Source organism: Solanum dulcamara, chromosome 9, assembly GCF_947179165.1.
Source record: "Solanum dulcamara chromosome 9, daSolDulc1.2, whole genome shotgun sequence".
NCBI classification, from domain to species: Eukaryota; Viridiplantae; Streptophyta; class Magnoliopsida; order Solanales; family Solanaceae; genus Solanum; species Solanum dulcamara.
The window spans coordinates 21236949-21255668 of NC_077245.1; the positions used below are offsets into that span (position 1 = coordinate 21236949).

General features: G+C 33.5%; 1 protein-coding gene across 1 annotated transcript; it reads left to right on the plus strand.

Annotated features, from left to right (window-relative positions):
• Positions 1-1367: 1367 nt before the first annotated feature.
• Positions 1368-6346, plus strand: LOC129902987 (pathogenesis-related thaumatin-like protein 3.5). The gene is made up of 3 exons (XM_055978459.1): positions 1368-1500; positions 3125-3788; positions 5965-6346. The coding sequence occupies exons 1-3, from the start codon at positions 1443-1445 to the stop codon at positions 6101-6103; spliced, it is 861 nt and encodes a 286-aa protein (XP_055834434.1). The 5' UTR covers positions 1368-1442; the 3' UTR covers positions 6104-6346.
• Positions 6347-18720: the final 12374 nt, after the last annotated feature.

The following is an 18720-nucleotide window of genomic DNA, read 5'->3' on the forward strand; positions in this document are numbered from 1 at the left end:
TGAGCTCCAAAATTCCATTCCACAACATACCCTCTCTCCATGGCGTTCTAAATTATATCCTTTGAACCAAGATCAATTTCGAGAGTTTAACTCACTCAAATGCGATTCCGTGAAGCTGTAAAGGCTCCTTAATGTCTTGGCTATCAACTCAAATGATCAAATAAAAGATTTGATCCCCCACCCATTACCGGATCACCATAGACCTCACCTGACTCAGAATTCGTCTAAGTCGGGCCTAAGCTCAAATTTTCTGAAGTCGCTACCCAAAGTTTTCTTGCCTGAATTCCTTCCCTATTAGTTTGTCCGTAACGACGGGAGCAGGTCGATACAACCTTTTCAAAGTGTTTACCTCGCCATAGCGAATATGAATTTTTTCAAAGTGTTCCTAAGTGTATTTTTCTCAAAAGAGTTTTTCAAAAAAGTGTTTTTAGGGAAAAAAAACTATTTTTTAGTTTTTGAAAAATAACTTTTATTACTCTCGAGAAGCACTTTTTTTCTATTAAAAGCTTAATCAAACAACCTACTTTTCTAAAATAAATATTTTTGACCTCCCTAAAACTTTGGTCAAACATGATACTACCCTCAAGGCCTCAACAACCTTTCTAAATCAATAGCCAAAAAATTGGGAATTGCTTGTCCAAACAAATAGCCAAAACGCTTGGAGCTCCTCAGAATTTGTGTAAATTATTTGATTAATTAATAAATTATTCTTAGGACCTAATGGAATTGTCAAAAATTAAATCCGAACTTGTTAGCTTAAAATATTAACTCTAACCAAATTCCTATTTTTAAACTATCAAAAAATAATTTTTTTTCTTCAAAAATCACCCGATCACCCCGGAGACCACGCCACCCATTCTTCTAAGTCATAATTAGCACAATATGACTATGATAAAATGTGAAATTAGGAAAAAGGTTCCAAAATACAAAACGACCATGCGAGTCTTTATATATAACTATATATGTTGTATTTCTTGAAATTTTATCTCTGTATCGTGTTAAACAAAATAACTATTTAATAATTAGGCCAAAATTTGGAAGTAATAATTACATTATGGTCCATTAACTTGATGCAAAAATAACATTTATCTCCCACCTCTCATCTTCATTATGTACAATTAATATTACTCCTTCACTTGCATCATGTTAAACTAAATGGCAAAAATATGGAAGTAATAATTACATTATGGTCCATTAACTTGATGCAAAAGTAAGCATTTGATGAATGGTGACTACTTCCCATATGTTGAAGAATGGAATGGAATCTCATTAATCTTCCAACAATAGACTTGGGAAAGGTATTTTTAAAAATTTTATTTAAACTTCAGCAGTTTGCCTCCTTTCTTACACATTCCTTCGACGTTCCTTATTTATTCATTCATCCACTGCATTATGTTTTCCAAAACAAACAAAGTTTTACAAAATAGGAAAATAAAGACGATATGGCTCCATATCTAGTTCTTCTTCAAAGAGTTTTGCTCAGTTTATTTCTTTTATCAGGTAGGTATTGCTCAATTTTGCTTTTTATTGCGTATAATAATTTTTTGAAATTCTAGCTTCACTACTGTCTTGCTCCCAACACAAAATATAATTATTTTGGTTTTCGTCATATATATTCTTTTTCAAGTATGTGACACATTGCATTTATTCAATTAACAAACAATAATTATGTAATTATGTTTTGCATTTCAATAAGCCCATCATCAGATTGTACCATGTGGATTGTGAAGCTTGGTTTAGGAATTTGAAGTGTGGAACAATATTAGGTTGAAGTTTTTAAAAAGTTATTTGAAATTAAAATTGAAAAAAAAAGAGTATTCATTTAGTCTTACCCGTTTAATGCCCATGTCGTTTACAAAATTTAGTAGTAAATACTTATTTGTATGAGCCCGTTTGGATGGGCTTTAAGTTGGAACCAACTTAAAGCCCCTTTTTAGCTGTTGGACGTGTTTGCCTAATGCTAACTTTAAGCCATAAAGTTCTTAAAGTCAGTCAAAAATGAAAAGTTAGGATTCCTAACTTTTTTTTCCTAAGTGCTTAAAGTCATTTTTTTTACCATAGAAATTACTTTTATATCCCTTATCTTTTAATTAAATTCTCAAACTATCCTTTTTATTCTTTTAACCCTAAAATTCACATCATTTTCCTCATTTAAGCACTTTTATCCAAACACTCAACTGCTTATTTATAAAAATAACTTTCAGCACTTCAAAGTTCTAAAAGCACTTCATACATAAAAGTTACTTTTTTTAAGCCCATCCAAACGGGCTCTATATCATGTTTATATCAAATAAAAATAATAATTTTAATAGTTAATATTTAAGGTAAAAAAATATATTACTTAACCATGGTTAAGTGATAAATTTATATCTGAAAGAAGAATATTATATAATCCATTGATTTAATCTATACATCAGGTGCAAGTAGATTTTTATCAAATTCAAATATTAAAATATCAAAGAAGCTAAATACGAATATTTTGCACTTTATCAATCATCTTGTTACACAAATTAATTAAAGAAATATGCCCCCTTTTTTCTTTGTAAAGGAATGAGGTAGTTTAAAAAGCAGCTTACTAATACTTGCACTCTACACAGAACAAAAACCACTCTATGGGGATGGGCTAAGATGATCAAATTTGTCAAAAAAAAAAATTGTTACAGAAACTCTGTGTAAATTTGCTAGAAATAATGTCACAGAAATAACCATTATGTACCAATTAACCATAGCAAAAGTTGCTTACACCTTTGCAAAAGAAGAATCGCTCCAAGCCAATTCTATTTCAAGATTGTGTACCTATTAACAGCAAAAGTTATTAACACCTTTGCAAATGAAGAATTGTTCCAAGCCAATTCTACTTCACTGAGAAATAGAACTTTGATTCCACAAAATTAGAAAAGGAAAGAAAGAGTTCTCTGTGATCTTTTTTAAAGCAGTGTGTCTTTTTTTTTTTTTATAATAGAAAGAGGAGAAAAAAGTATGTATATGGTAAATGTCAAATCTTTTGACTTGTTCATATGTTACTTCTTCCTATTTTTAATAAAAATTTTACTCCACTATTGACGGTAGCTCCTCCGATCCTCCCCTAATAAAAAAACGAACTCACTTTAAATTTGTATGACAGGCGTAAAATTCTCCGAATCTGCAAGAATTTTCACCATAATAAACAACTGCAAAGAGACAATTTGGCCGGGCGTCTTCCCAGGCGACAACTTCAATGGCGGCGGATTTACTCTAAAATCTGGCCAATCCATGGTTTTCACAGCACCAGTTAGTTTTTCAGGCAGAATTTGGGGAAGAACAGGTTGCAATTTTGACAAAAATGGCAACGGCTCATGTTTAACTGGTGATTGTGGACCATCTGTCAAGTGTTCAGGCACAGGAAAAACTCCTGCTTCTCTTGCCGAATTTACCCTTGCTAATCTCGATTTTTACGATGTTAGCCTTGTCGATGGATTTAACGTGCCTATAAGTGTTACCCCTCTAAATGGCAAAGGAAATTGTAGTGTTGCTGGTTGTAATGGAGATTTAAGACAACATTGCCCTTCTGAACTTGCAGTTAAGAATAATGGGAGAGTTATTGGATGCAGGAGTGCTTGTGATGTGTTCAATACGGATGAGTATTGTTGTAGGGGTAATTATGGAAATCCATCGACTTGTCAACCTACTTTTTATTCTAAGAAATTCAAAGAAGATTGTCCAACTGCTTATAGTTATGCCTATGATGATCCAACTAGCATTTTTACATGCTCAGGGACTGATTATGTTGTTGCTTTTTGCTCCTCAAGGTATGTTCAAATAATTATTGCATTTCTCTTATTATAGTTTTTGCTTTTCTCTTTCTTTATGGTGTTGATGAACATCTCTTTTGTCGACCATTTAGAGCTTGGCATTGCTGTTAGGAGGTTAAAAGTATTTGGACAAAAATATTTTTTTAAAAAATTAAGGTGTTTGACTAATCAATAAAACTGTTTTTAATTAGAAGCAGAAGCAATTTTTTTGCTCTACTTCTTAAAAAACAGAAGAAGAAAATTATTCTTGTAAGAGAAAAGGGTCAAAAATACCCTTAAACTATCTAAAATGAACAAAAATATCCTCCATTTATAGTTTGGTCCAAAAATACCCTTGTCGTCAATACTTTGGTTCTGAAATGTCTTTATTGTTATTTAATGGGTCAAAAATGCTCTTTTCCGAATAAATATATATTTTTTTTAAAAAAAACAAATCTTGTTCCTTATAAAAATATTACTTTTAAGAAACTCTCTTCTTGTTTCTTTTTTTTTAAAACAACTTTAAGTAATAAAAATTGTAGAAAATTATTTTATTCTTCATAATCTCATTTGATCAATTAAAAAAGAATAATTTCATTACTCTAAGTTTTAACGGATAATATATGTCATATATATAAGATCATAATAAATTCATCATTAATTTTTATTCAAATAACGATAAAAATAATTATAATAAAATAAGAAATATTTTAAATTTTTAAATTTTTTCTAATTGAAGTAGGATAAACATTTGCTAATAAAATAAATATTATTAGGAAAAAAATATGTTCAAAAAGAAAATAAATAATATATTTATCTGAAAAAGGGGCATTTTGACCCATTAAATAACAATAAGGACATTTCTGAACCAAAGTATTGACGACAAGGGCATTTTTGGACCAAACTATAAATAGAGGGCATTTTTGTTCATTTCAGATAGTTTAAGCGCATTTTTGACCCTTTTCCCTTTTTTTAAAGACCAAACTATCATTGTCATATATACATATTTATTAATATATCTCTTACATTTATTTATTATTGTGGTGAATTTTCGTATGTGATGATTTAATTTGTGGAATAATTTTTAAATTTATTTTGCTTGATATTTTAATTATATTTAAATATTATGTTAATATTATTTTAGTATTTAATTTATTTTTCTATTTATCTATGTATAATATCCATTGAAAATTTGAATATGTACATTTTAATTTAATAAAAATAAAAATTTAAATAAAAAATTTGTAATAGATATTTAAATAATGTATTTTTATAAAATAATCTTAATATTAGAAGTTCATAATACTTGTCTTTTTTTGTAATTTGACTCTCAAAAGCACTTTTTAAAAAAGATTAGTCAAACACAATATGCTTATTAAAAGTACTTTTCAAATGAATAGCTAAACAGTAAGTGTTTTTTTCTCAAAAGCACTTTTCTGAAAAGCCATTTTTAAAAAGTGCATCTAAAAATAAGTATTTTTTAGTAGCAATGTCAAACATGCTCTTAATTTAGGTTCGCATTGAAAAGTGGGTAAAACATTTCTTACTAAAGAGGCAAAAATAATTTAATTCATATTCAAGTTTCAAATTTGAAATCTTGAGGCAAAAATGAGTACGTAATTATCGCAAGAGGTAGCTTAATTAGTTCATGAATAATGTGTGGGTCATTTACCTATCTATTTATAAGCTCAACTCATTTCAACCCAATAAATATTAGATTGATATGTAATATAAATTGGCTCATTAGAAACTGTGTCAGATATTTTCAAAAAGACATTTTTTATTTGATATGTTATATATAATTATAATAAAGAACTTTTTTTTTATTAGGTCCTAAAATGTTATAAAAGAACAAATAAAGTGACTAAAACTTAGTAGGAATTGGACAGGTCGAGTAATGACTCACATTTTAGTCATTTTCAATGTAACCCATTTCAGCGAATCAATAACTTATCCATTCATTAAGTCAGCCCATTTTAACATATTCAAACACAATCTGACCTGCTTATTTAACAATTCAAATTACCACATCACCACAATCTTTCATTGTACTTTTAGTTTTCTAATATATGTTCATAGTTACAACAAGACACATGTTTACAAAATTAAGTATATATGAAAAGAAGTTAGATACCATTAAAGTCAAAGAAACTGTGAAAATAAAAGGAGTAACTATGATATGTTGAAAATGCAGGAAGAAACCAGTATGCACATACCATGATCACAAGCTCGTTTGCAGTGGATCAAACGGTTTAACATCATCGATAAGCAATTGGTGGATAGTAATTCTTGGATTAACCCTCATAGCCAATTTTAAGATGATCATCTTTTAATATGTATAAATTGAATTCTTTTGACTTTTTTTTCCTGAGGAAGTTATCCTCGTTTTTACTTCTTTTTCCCGTCAAAAACTATTGTTGCAAAGTTCATGCTATTTATTTATTATTAATTTATGGGTATAAGCTTTGGCCTTTATCCCATGCTAATGAGTGTACAATTTTAAAAATCATATATATTAATAAACAATATGCTTGAATTATTATATAAATGATAAAGGAAAAAATGTCTTATTATGATTTCTCGTTTATAAATAATAGAAATTAAAAAAATGAAAAGAAATTATAATTTTAAAAAAAAATTGAAAAAGTAACCCTACAATTACATGAAAAAATTATCTAACTACACAACTTTTTTTCCTATATTCTCTAAATTTTTCTACCATTTGAAAAAAATACAAAAAGGCCTATTTTTCTCACCATCTCTCCTATTCTCGAATACATCACTATTACTCTTCCCACTTCACACCTTTCTTCCCCAATTTCACACGTAAAATCACGCACATGTATTAGCAATTACCTCCACTACTAGAAATATGGGTTATAGCAATGGTTTCATATACGTTTTAATAGGCCCTAAAACCGTTGCTATAGAGATACGGCGACGGATTGACAACCGTCTCAACCGTTACTGTAGCTCTATTGTAACGGTTCTTGAGAGTGTTGCTATAGGTACCTCTATTGCAACAATTATCCTTCCATTTATACGGACTATTATATTGAATCAGTGGTAACGGTTACAATCATTGCAATAGAGTTTGTTGCAACGGTTGTTTTCTATATCGCAATATTTTTTATATATTATGGCAATAATTTTTATTGATACCGCAACAATTTTATTTTCTATTGCAACAGTTCTTATATGTTTCTTGAGCATTATCTATTATATAGAAACAACCGTTTATAGCAAGGGCTGTAAAACTGAATATTAAATATTATATAAAATATTATACACTAAATTCTATAAATCACGAAAGAAAACGATTAATAAGTTGAATCATATAATTCGGGATATCCCATCACAATATCCATAAAGACAAAGTATACCAAAATCTATTTCCAACAGTTACCACAAATTTGATATTGATAGAAAACAAAAGATTGTAGCTTAACACAAGTTTCAAAATGTCAAAAAACAAGAGTCCAGTTAAAGCATTTGATGTTTCTACAACTTTCAATCAATTATATCAAAGTCTTCAATTTCATCATCCCCTTGATCATCGTCTACGCCTACAAAAGACCATACATAAAAGTTAATTAAGAACCAAAATAAAGTGTTAAATTAAGTATATCTATCTACATTAAGTATTGTTAGACTTATATAACGAATTGGACATGAAAATTGTGGGCAAAATCCAAATAAAAGCTGAAGTATTGTATCGATATTAAGTGTAGATGATCCCTTGCTAGGGTTGTACAGGGCAAACCGATAAATTGCACCAAACCGACAAACCGAACCAAACCGGAAAAAAAACCCGACTAGTGGTTTGGTTTGACTTGGTTTGGTGTTTGGAAAAAAAATCCGATCATTATACGGTTGGTTTGGTTTTAACTAAAAAATGTCAAACCGAACCCAAACCGACCCGATTATAGATATACTACTTTTAAATTATGTTATACATAAAAATATTTATTAAAATGTAATTTATAAATATTTTTTAAAAAATTTTCATAATTGTTTTTTCTTTCTTACATTTAGATTTGGACTTGAGAAGCCCATCTAAATAATATACAAAAAAAGCTCATCTTATAAAGTTATATTATAAAGTTAAAACTTCAAACAGTGTTCTGCAGTGTTCTGCCTCCATCTTATATGTTGATATTTTGTACTAGAACTCTTTTTAAGAAGCACTACTCTGTGTTTTTTATTAAATACTATGAAAAACCCGAGAAACTCAAAAAATCCCGAAAAAACCGAAAAAACCCAAAAAAAACAAGAAAAATTGATATCGAAAAACCCGACTTTTATTGGTTTGGTTTGATTTATAGATTTAATAACCCGACACAAATGGTTTGATTTGATTTATAAAAAATTCGAACCAATCCGATCCATGTACACCCCTATCCCTTGCGCATCATATTAGCGGCCTTTGGGCCAACAATGTCAACAAAATAGCACATAAAATACGTACATCATCACTATCACAAAAATTAGACCTTAGTAGCCTTTACCCAACTGTCTGCAAACTAGCACTTACAACAACAATTTCATCTGTGTCAGCAATAGGTCAGCCCTTTAGTGCTAAAGATTTATCAGGTCCAACCGTGAGTCATAACAATTTCACAATGTTGAGATGGCACACTAATGAGAGAGCATTGATTCCAAGACTAACTTTTTCATAATTTAACTTGCATACAGTGCAAATGTATTGTCACGCCCCGAGTCTAAACTTTAAGTGTGGTCGACACTTTAAAATCATTGTTGATTTTCAAGCGAACTCTTGACCTAGCTGACTACTAAGCAGAAGATTTTAACTTGATAAAGATAGTTTAAAAGCGGTGAGCAACTTACGTACTTAAAAGAAATCTTATAATATGTTTGAAAATACTCGGAATATAAAAAAATAAGTGTTTAAAACATAATCTCTAAAAACAGAAATAACTCAATACTCTGTCTATGAAGCCTTTAGATACTAGGATAGGCACCGGGACAGGCACATGGCTACCTCAAAAGAACTAATACTTAAAATGATTGAACTAAAAGAGTTCCTCTAAAAGCAAGATGGTCTCACCAAAAGCTGACGAAGAATGATCCTCAACAATACGCCTGTTGATAATCTCTGGCACCTATGTTTGTGTAATAAAAAGATGTAGCGTCGAATGACGTTAGTACATGAAATGTATGGTATGTAGAATGACTAAATGAAACAAATGGCGGAACTAAAGACTGAACATAACTCAACTATGAAAGACTATAATCATGTAGTGAAAACCCTCGAAAGCTTACACAAATATGATATGCAATAAAAGTAACTTAAAATAAAATAACTTTACTTTCTTGGGGAATTTTCTAACTGACAACCACCACGATGAGCTTTGTGATGACTCAATGACTTACCCACATTGCCAGAGTCATCCCATACCTTGCCAGGATATGGGACAAACTTTGACTTATGGATCCATTTTATGAGCCTTCTCAGAGGCAATGAGGAGTAGCCCAATTTTTGGTACGATCTTATCCAACGCTGGCTACATAGTTTATGAGACTAGAGTTGTTTGACTCTCGCTCAACTCGGTGCTCAATATTAGTTCAAAAACATGAAATGTAATACTCATACTAGACTATGAGTAAAAACTCAAATGCTTCTTTTAAGCTTTCTTGTAACCTTAAACTTATACTGTCAAACTTCTTTCTCAAAATATCCTTTAAGCCTAATTGTCTGTGACACCCCGGAAAATTTTTCGCAAATAATCAAATATTTCTTCACGTGTGGGTAGACTCGGACCGGAGGACTTGTAATTCTACATATGAGTTAGGATCAATTCCTAAGTAATTAAAGTATGTTAGATGTGTTTAGGGGTCATACGGGATCTCTAACACCAAGTCGAGTCCAAAGAACTCCAATCGATTGAGTTTTTGGATGAGTTAGTATAAGGGTCAACTTCAAAAGACCATATCTCCTAGGATATAAAGAATTGGGTGGCTCACGACCTACCAAATTAAATTTATTTGAGTCTTCTTTCCAACGCCACCAAGATTGTAAATTTTGGAGTTCGGAGTCAAAAGTTATGGCCATTTTACTACAGACTAGTACTGCAGAAATTTCAAACCTGGGTGAAATTGGGCTTGGCGCTCCAGTGGCGCCCCACGCCACTATAGCGCCAGAAAACAGCCTCAGTAGTTTGGGGCTTGGCGCGACGCGCCACTAGAAGGTGTGCAGGGTTTTAAGCCTATTTTGGCTTGGCGCTGCAGTGGCGCAACGCGCCACTATAGCGCCAGCAAGGTTTTTGCCCAATTTTTTAGATTTTTGAAGAGGGGCAACTTGGACTTTTTCCCTAATTATATATACCTATCCTTGGACGTTTTGGGACCATATTTTCAGTCCCTCTCTCTCTCTAAATGCCCTAATATTTTCTCTCATCTTCTTCTTCTTCCCCAAATCTATCTCCAACAAAGGGTGCCTTCAAGAGCTTCAAGAATTCAAGCCTTCCATTGAAGACCTAACATCAAGTTCCTTCAAAGTCTTCAAACAAGGTATGTAAGGCTAACCTAAAATATGGATTGAGTTCTTTCATATGCCCATAGATGTGTTGGTTAGGAGTTTTGAAAGAGTTGCACCTTCTAGAAAGGTTTTCTTGAAAGTTTTCCCTAAACTATGGAATGTTTTTAGATACAAATGGTTGATTTATGATTTTAATGACTTGAGTTACTAAATAGTTATTTTTCATATTATTAACTACAAATGTATCTTTGTATATAGATTTATAGGTATTGACGATATTCTTGAGTTGAGTTTTGTTGAAAGTATGGGTTCATGTTTCATTCACATGAACCCAAGATGAGATTTCTTGTCATAAATATCTTGAGGTTGAGATGGATAGTAGTGTGTATATATGTATTGATTGGAATGAAAAGAATGAATTGGATAGTTAAGAATGTCCCTTTTCTTCTATAAAATGAACATAGGACTAAAATAAAGATTTCGGAGTGGATGTTTGACGATTGATGTGATGATGATATTTGATGATGATATGATGATAATTTTTTATGATGATGTGAATGATGATATATTATGATGATGTTTGATGACGATGTGAATGATAATATTTGACGATGATGTAAATGAAGAGGTTATGTTGATGAGGATGTTGTGTGATGAAGTGGATTTGAGTCTAATGTGATTTTTGTGGTATATGATGTGCATAATTTGAGTTGATTGGAGTCTTAGGAATATTTTGAAAATAAATGATCTTTTGAGGAGGAGCTTTAAATAAATTATTTGTGAACCTTTTTGCATAAACTATTTATACACTATATTGAGTCTAAAGAATTATTAGTTTCACCTTTGATTTAGAAAGGAGTTTAAGTATGAGTTGAGTATGAGGAGCCTTTAAATGAGTTGAGTATTTTTACATTTAAGTATCTATTTCGAGTTTGAGTTGAGGAGTTGAAATTATATTTTAATGTACATAATATTTTCTACATCCATCGAGTTGAGATTGTATAAATTTTTAAAGAGAGGAGTTTGATGATTTGAGATGAGTCGATTTGAAAGAATGTCCAATGAGGCTTGATTGAGTTGAAATGATAACAGAGTTGATGAGGTGGCAATGTACCACATGAAACTAGCCGTGAGGCCTTGTTTGAGATGATTGGATGGAGTCTTATGAGCATGGAGTCATGGGAGGAGTATCGAGCACCGAATTGGTCAAGAGTATAGTCCATACTTGAACCCAATACCTATGTGGCCAACGTAGGGGGGATTGAACCGTTAAAGTCGGATGTTTCCCCGAGAGATTTGTCCTAAAATGATAGGACTTGACTAATCGATGGTATCCACGATTAGGGAGGCGTTCATGCCCTGGCAAGGTATGGACGGACGTGGCAACAATGTCTGATTGTTGTACTATCACTGGCTCATAAGTGATGGTTATCGGTTAAGAGAAACTCCCATTTAGGTCTTGATAGTACTCTGAGTCAGTTGAGTTGAGTGAGTTGCTATATGCTTATGAGTTAGTCCTGTCTAAATTATTTCTTGTTAGACTTAGGACACTTGAGTGAGTTGTTACATACTTATTGAGTTGAGTCCTTTGAGTTGAATTGTAAAGCGTTGCATAATTTAATTTTCATATTTACTGAGTTGAGTCCTTTGAGCTGATTGTTGAGTTGAATGGTGAGTAGATTGTATATGGTCGAATTGGAATAGATGAATTGTGATTGGATTGAATAGAATGGTATGTGACTAGATTGGATTTGATTATTGAGCTGATTGTTGAGTTGAGTATATATAATCGGAGTGTATATGATTGAAAGGGATCGAATTGTAAATGATTTGATTGAACTGTATTGTGTATGATTGGATTGGACTGTATGGTATATGATTGGTCTTTGTCTAAAAATGTATTATTACTTTAGACTTATGACGCCTTGTTGAGTCTCTCTTATCTTTCTGAATTGAGATATGTGGACCGATGTTATTCTTCCTTGAGGTATGTTTCATTCTGCCATTTTACATACCAGTACATTCCACGTACTGACGTCTATTTGGACCTGCATCGTTTCATGATGCAGAAACAGGTTTAAGAGAATGTCAATAGGAGCATCATTGGGGATCTATCCGTACTCAGCGTATTGGTGAGTCCTCCCCTACATTCGGAGGACACCGTCTGTGTATTCTTGCATCGAGTTAGCCCTTTTCATTTTGATTTGAGGTAGCCATGAACATGTCATTGGCACCAATTAGATAGTAGTGATAGAGGCTTCATAGACTAGATAGTGATGAGTCGATTGAGTATTCCTATCCTTGAGTATTTCTTGTCAAACTATTTTTTTAAATAACAAATATTTTAGTTGATCTGTCGGCCCATGGCCTTTATTCTTTGAGTTGGATGGGTTATTTGAGTTTCCCGCTAAATTACTCTTTATTTTTAAACTTTCCGCTGAATGAATGAATGAACGGATGTGTGATCAGACTATGTGGTTCGCTTGGGAGCCAGAAATAGTTTCTGAGTGTCGGTTACGTCTAGGGTACCCTCCCGGGGCGTGACATTATCACAATTCGAATCTCGGCCATGATGGCACCTACCATAACCCCCGAGTAGGCAAGCAAAACCCAACAAATGCTGAAGTCAAATCTTATTTTAAATAAATAATTAATGACATAAGAATATGGAAGCAAGATGAATATAGCAAAATAAATTGGGTCAAGGTAGAGATATGTAAATACGATACAAAATATACAAAATAAGCCCGAAAGTGACCAAATATGACGGACTGACACTAGACCAAACCTCGGACCTGGTGTAACCTATACAGGAGCTACTAAGAACAAAAGCTAACAACATATAAAAATATACAGCGCAGAAATGGTTGTCCAAAATACAAAATACTAGTCAGAGCAAAAGAGGGAATGTAGCAAGTCTCTGAACACCGGGAGCTCACCATAATCAGATCTGGCACCGCTACGGATGATCAGGCGTGCATTGGGGATGGCTCAAACTAGGGGCTTGCATCAAAAGATGCAGAAGTATAATATAAGTACCAAAACATCGGGTACCCAGTAGGAATCATAGGCTGATCGAGCTCAGAAAGAATAAATATATAATAATCAGCACAATGATTCTAATAATAATAAGAGAGAAGTATAAAACTACGACTACAGGGAAGGAGGGTACGAAAATATCAAATGATAGTCAAGTGAAACCAACCAAGCAGATAACCACATTAAAATCTCAACCCAAAATATCCGAGAAATACATGAATAAAAAATAGTAATATGGATTAATACTCCTCAAAAGAATCATGGGGTGTCCGGAATTCACACCTTGAGCTTTTCAACAACAACAACATACCTAGTGAAGTCCCACAAGAGGGGTCTAGGGAGGGTAGAGTGTACGCAAACCTTATCAGTACCTCATGGAGATAAAGAGACTATTTTCGAAAGACCTTCGGCTCAAAAGTATCAGTCCCAAATAACAGAGAGAAACAGTATATATACAAATTATATCATGCAAATTCTACAAGACAAGAAAAATACCAACACCTCGAGCTTCTCAATAATAATAATAACAATAACCCGAGAGATGTATCAACGGGCCGCCCAGAATTCACGTCTCGAGCTTCTCAATGATAATAATAATAATAATAACCCAAAATATGTATTAACAAGTCACCCAAAATTCACGACTAGAGCTTCTCAATAATAAGATATGCCATAATTAAAAATATCGTCGGTATTTTCTTAAAAATCCTTACACTTAATCATTAACCAAAAATCTTGATATCACTATTTTATTCTTTCTTTAAAAAGAGTTTTTAACATCAGCGAGGCAAATTAATACAAGTAGTATGTCAAAATCATATATCACTCCAGCCAAGTAAAACTTCCATCAAAGGCACCAAATCACTAACCTGAAACTCTGGTGTACTAAAAACACGGCCTCGGGCCCAATATTTCAATATCAAAAATAAGCAAGACAGAAGCATAAACTGAAATTACATGAAACCACAACCAAAACCAAGCAAGTCAAGCAAACGGCATCCTAAGTTCAATTCATCTAGGAGCAAGCTCTAAGGATTCTAATAAACGTAAACAAGCCAAGATACCACCTACACTAAGGATCCAACGACTAAAACCCCAAACTAGTCACTAATGATGATCATCGATTCCAAATTTTTCAGTGGAATATCAACCCCTAAATCACCAACCTAATCATGCACTGCTACTCAAATTATACCAATTTTAACCAAGCCAAGTCTAACAAGAGTAAGTCATAACCTATCTCAAGGTTGGAATCATACTCGAACTACTAAACTTGAGTCTCTCATTTCCGAGCTGCCTCCAAACAATGCCACTCTATCAAATGATTGAAGAACACATCAAAACAAGGCCAACGATACCCATATTGCTATAATTAAAAATAGGATAAAAATCAGGTCAAAATTTGACATTAGGACCCGCGCACGAAATCAAAAAAACCAACTCAGTTACAAGGTCTCAAATACTTAAGGAACTTGTGCCCCAAAAATAGGCACATTCCGAGCACCGAAAGAGTTCAAACAACCCATCCAAATTCAAGACCTAGAATAGCTCAAAAATGTAAAGAAACGGCGAATTTAAGCAAAACTTACATTATTTTTAGGACGGAAAAGGGTCTCAAAACATCACTGCAAGAATTCCCAACACAGCGGAGCAAGAATGATCAAAAATGGCCAAGAGGAGCTCTAAAAATTCCAAAATTACTAAGTCCCGAAATGGGACTTAGCTGTTGGAAATGGATCTTTTAATTCAATGAAATCAATGAATTTATTCATCGAGATCGCCATTTAGGCCTCGCGATTGAGAGGTCTGCTCCAACTAAACCATCGCAATCGCGATGGTTAGTCACGCGATCCCGATGCCTAGGGTTTTAGACCTTCACAATCACAGACCCCTGGGTCGCGAATGCAAAGAGCAAACGCTCTTGCATCAGTAGTTCAGCTGGTGCTGAACTTTGGAGAATTGCATTTTTCTCCAATAGAGGTTCGAAATTCATTTGGAACCCCACGAACGCAAAAGGACTATACTACAAACTGGAAACAACATTTTAGGCTCAATGGAATCGATAGATTTTCTAACGAAAGTCGTTTCTTTGAAATGTTGAACAAATTCAACACTGTCTAAAGAAAGCATTCAAAACGCACAATAGCCTAAAACTCATTTCGAGCACCTCGGGAACCAAATCAAAGGTCGTTCTAGACCATACTCGGCAATCCATAGCTAACCGCGCTGACAAAATTTTTATCCAAGTGCGTTTACTCAAAATGTTGACCAAAGTCAAATTTGGCCAAAAATTTAAAGTTAAAACGACAAATCACACAAACTCAAAAATGAAGACTCCAAAACCCAAACCAACCTTCCTTCTAGACTAAAATGAACCTTCTGGAGCTGTTGGAATCGTCGGAATTCTCATACGATGCTCAAATCTCTGGATGTTTACTAAAGTCAATTCTTTTAAACCTTAAGCCTCTAAAATAGCCAAACCACCTCAAAACTCAACCAAATACCTTGGGGAGCGTTCCACCCATTCCAATATCATAAAAGAGCTATGAAAAGGGATAAAATGGTAAAAACACACAAAAGTATGAAAATGACATTGGAGGTCATTACACTAATACTCAAACTCATTTAGACTCGGTAAAAATCATGCTTAAAATTAGTGAATTAAAGACTTCTCAAACTCAAACTCATGCTCAAATTCTTTCTCAATTTAAGTTTCCGATTGGATTAGCTTATTTTAAATGCAGCATTGGATTAGCTTATTTTAAATGCAGCAGTTTTCAAGTATTTGGGTAAAGTTAAAAAGTGCTTATAAACACTTTTTTATAAGCCAAAATAACAAAAATAATTCTAACTTATGGCTTTTGGCTTATAAGTTATAAGTCATAAGTCAAAAGCAATCCAAACAAGCTCTAAGACATGAAATATAACATTCTTTTATCTCAAAATAATGCATAAAAGTAAGCAATATAGATACTCAAATAGAGTTCATCTGAATGTAAAAATGAACAACAAATTTAAGAACTTGAACTCATACGAAAAATTTCAATACCAATAAATATATATATATAAGGTACTCGACGAAAGATGTCTTAATCAACTCAAAAACTCAATATAACAAGATTGAAACTCAAACTCATACTGACTGAACGAAGATGTAGGGTACGAGGACGAACTTAGTACAATGTTGTGATTAGCCTTACATACCTAGAAAGACGATTGTCTAAGTAAAACTTGAAGAACTTGGTTGAAACGCTTGAACTCTAGCTTTTCTCCTCTCCAATGCTTGCTCTGAAAATATTTTTAAGTGTTAATGAGAGAACAGGCATGTAGAGTACTGACAAGGGACCTATTTTAGTCCCAAAACATCGGATTTTGGTTTAGAAAAGATGAGAAAAGACCAAACTAACCTCATTAAAAATTGAGTTGGGCCATCTACGGGTCTTTCTACTGACCACAGAACTTCTTATGGACCCTAGAAGATTGGTCGTAAGGTCTGGAGTCCAAAAATAGGACATTTTGTAATTGGGAACATTGGTTCTATGGACCCTTTCTTCAGGTCATAGACCCTTTGATAGCTTGTGGAGTCTCTTTGTGAAACTCGACTGGCAAATTGAGGCTTGCGGTCTACGGACCGTTCTAGGGTCCATAGAACTTGTTACGGATCGTATAACTGGTCGTAGGATCATGATTCAGATTCCAGTAGCTACTGGAATGTGAAACTTGGGTCTATGATTGTCTCTATAGGTCGTAACTCATTTGACTGGTCATAACTCGGCTCGTAGGAAAAGGTCTTGACACTGTAAAATTTTCTAAGTATTGAGAGGTTCTACCTCCTATGGCTCATAGAACTTTCTATGGGTTATAGAGGCTTCTTGTAACTCACTGGCAGTGTGCTTTTACTCACTTTCTTATGGCTTTTCGAGATTGACCTAAGTTACGATAACACGGGGTGTTACAATATCTCCCTCTTGGAATCATTCTTCCTCGAATGATAACCACGCTAAGAATTTACTCAAGACATGAATACAATAGAAGAACTAAAATACTTAGACTCATGAATAACTACTCATATACTCAAGGAGGAACTAACTCTGAGATAGGGAAAGGAATAGTACCTTCAACATCGACACTAAGAGGAATGCATAGATGCGGGTATTTGGCTTTCATATCTTTCTCGGCTTCCTATATATCCTCCTCAACAAACTAATTTCTCCACAAGACTTTGACTCAAGTGACCTCTTTCGTCCTCACTTTGTGAACTTGACAATCAAAAATTCAGACAGGTATCTCCTAATAGGACAAACTATCTTTCACACTAATATTTTCTGTAGGAACAATGAGTGAAGAATCTCCTAAGCCCTATTTAAGCATCGAAACTTGAAATACTGGATGAACGATAGCTAAATCTGATGGTAACTCTAACTTATAAGTGACATTAACAACTCTCTTAATAATTTGGTAAGGAAAAATGTAACGAGGACTAAGCTTCCCTTTCTTTCCAAATCTCGTAACACCTTTCATGAGTGAAACTTTCAGATAAACTCAATCATTCACTTCAAACTCTAAGTCTCTTCTCCTTATGTCAATGTAGGATTTTTAACAACTTTGCACGGTTTTCAACCTATCTTGATGATTTTGACCTTCTCCGTAGCTTGATGGACTAAGTTTGGCCCTATCAACTCAGCTTCACTAACTTTAAATAAACCAATTGGCGATCGACATCTCCTTCCATAAAAAACTTGGCAGTGAGTCATTTGGATACTTGAGAGATACCTATTATTGTGTGAAACGCTATAAGAGGTCAGTGATCACCCCGGATTTCTTTGAAATTAGTGACACAAGCTCTCAATATATCTCCAAGAGTTTGAATCATACGCTCTACTTGACCATCTATCTAAGGATGGAAAGCGGTGCTAAATTAGGCACCCCTGTCTGAGATTATAGACAAGGGAACTGCATGAAGTCAAATTATCTCATGAATGTACAATCTGGCATAATCATCTGTTGAATTTGTAGCCTTAATATGCAAGAAATGGGTTTATATGGTCATTCTATCCACAATCACCTAAATCAAAATATGTTGTATGTGAAACCGTGGTGAACTCGTAATGAAGTCTATACTGATCATCTCTCATTTCCACTCTGGTAACTCTATATTCTGAGCTACACCACAAGACCTTTGATGTTCAACCTTGTCTTGTTGACAATTCAGGCACTTGGAAACAAAGTCTGTTATATTCCTCTTCATACCATTCCACTAATAGACTTCTATCAAGTCATGGTACATTTTGGTAGAACCAGGATGGATCGAATATCTGGAATAATGGGCCTCTGCCATGATTCTATCTCGAAGACCACTAACACTCAAAACACACAATCTGCTGTAATACCACAATACACCATCTCCCTCTT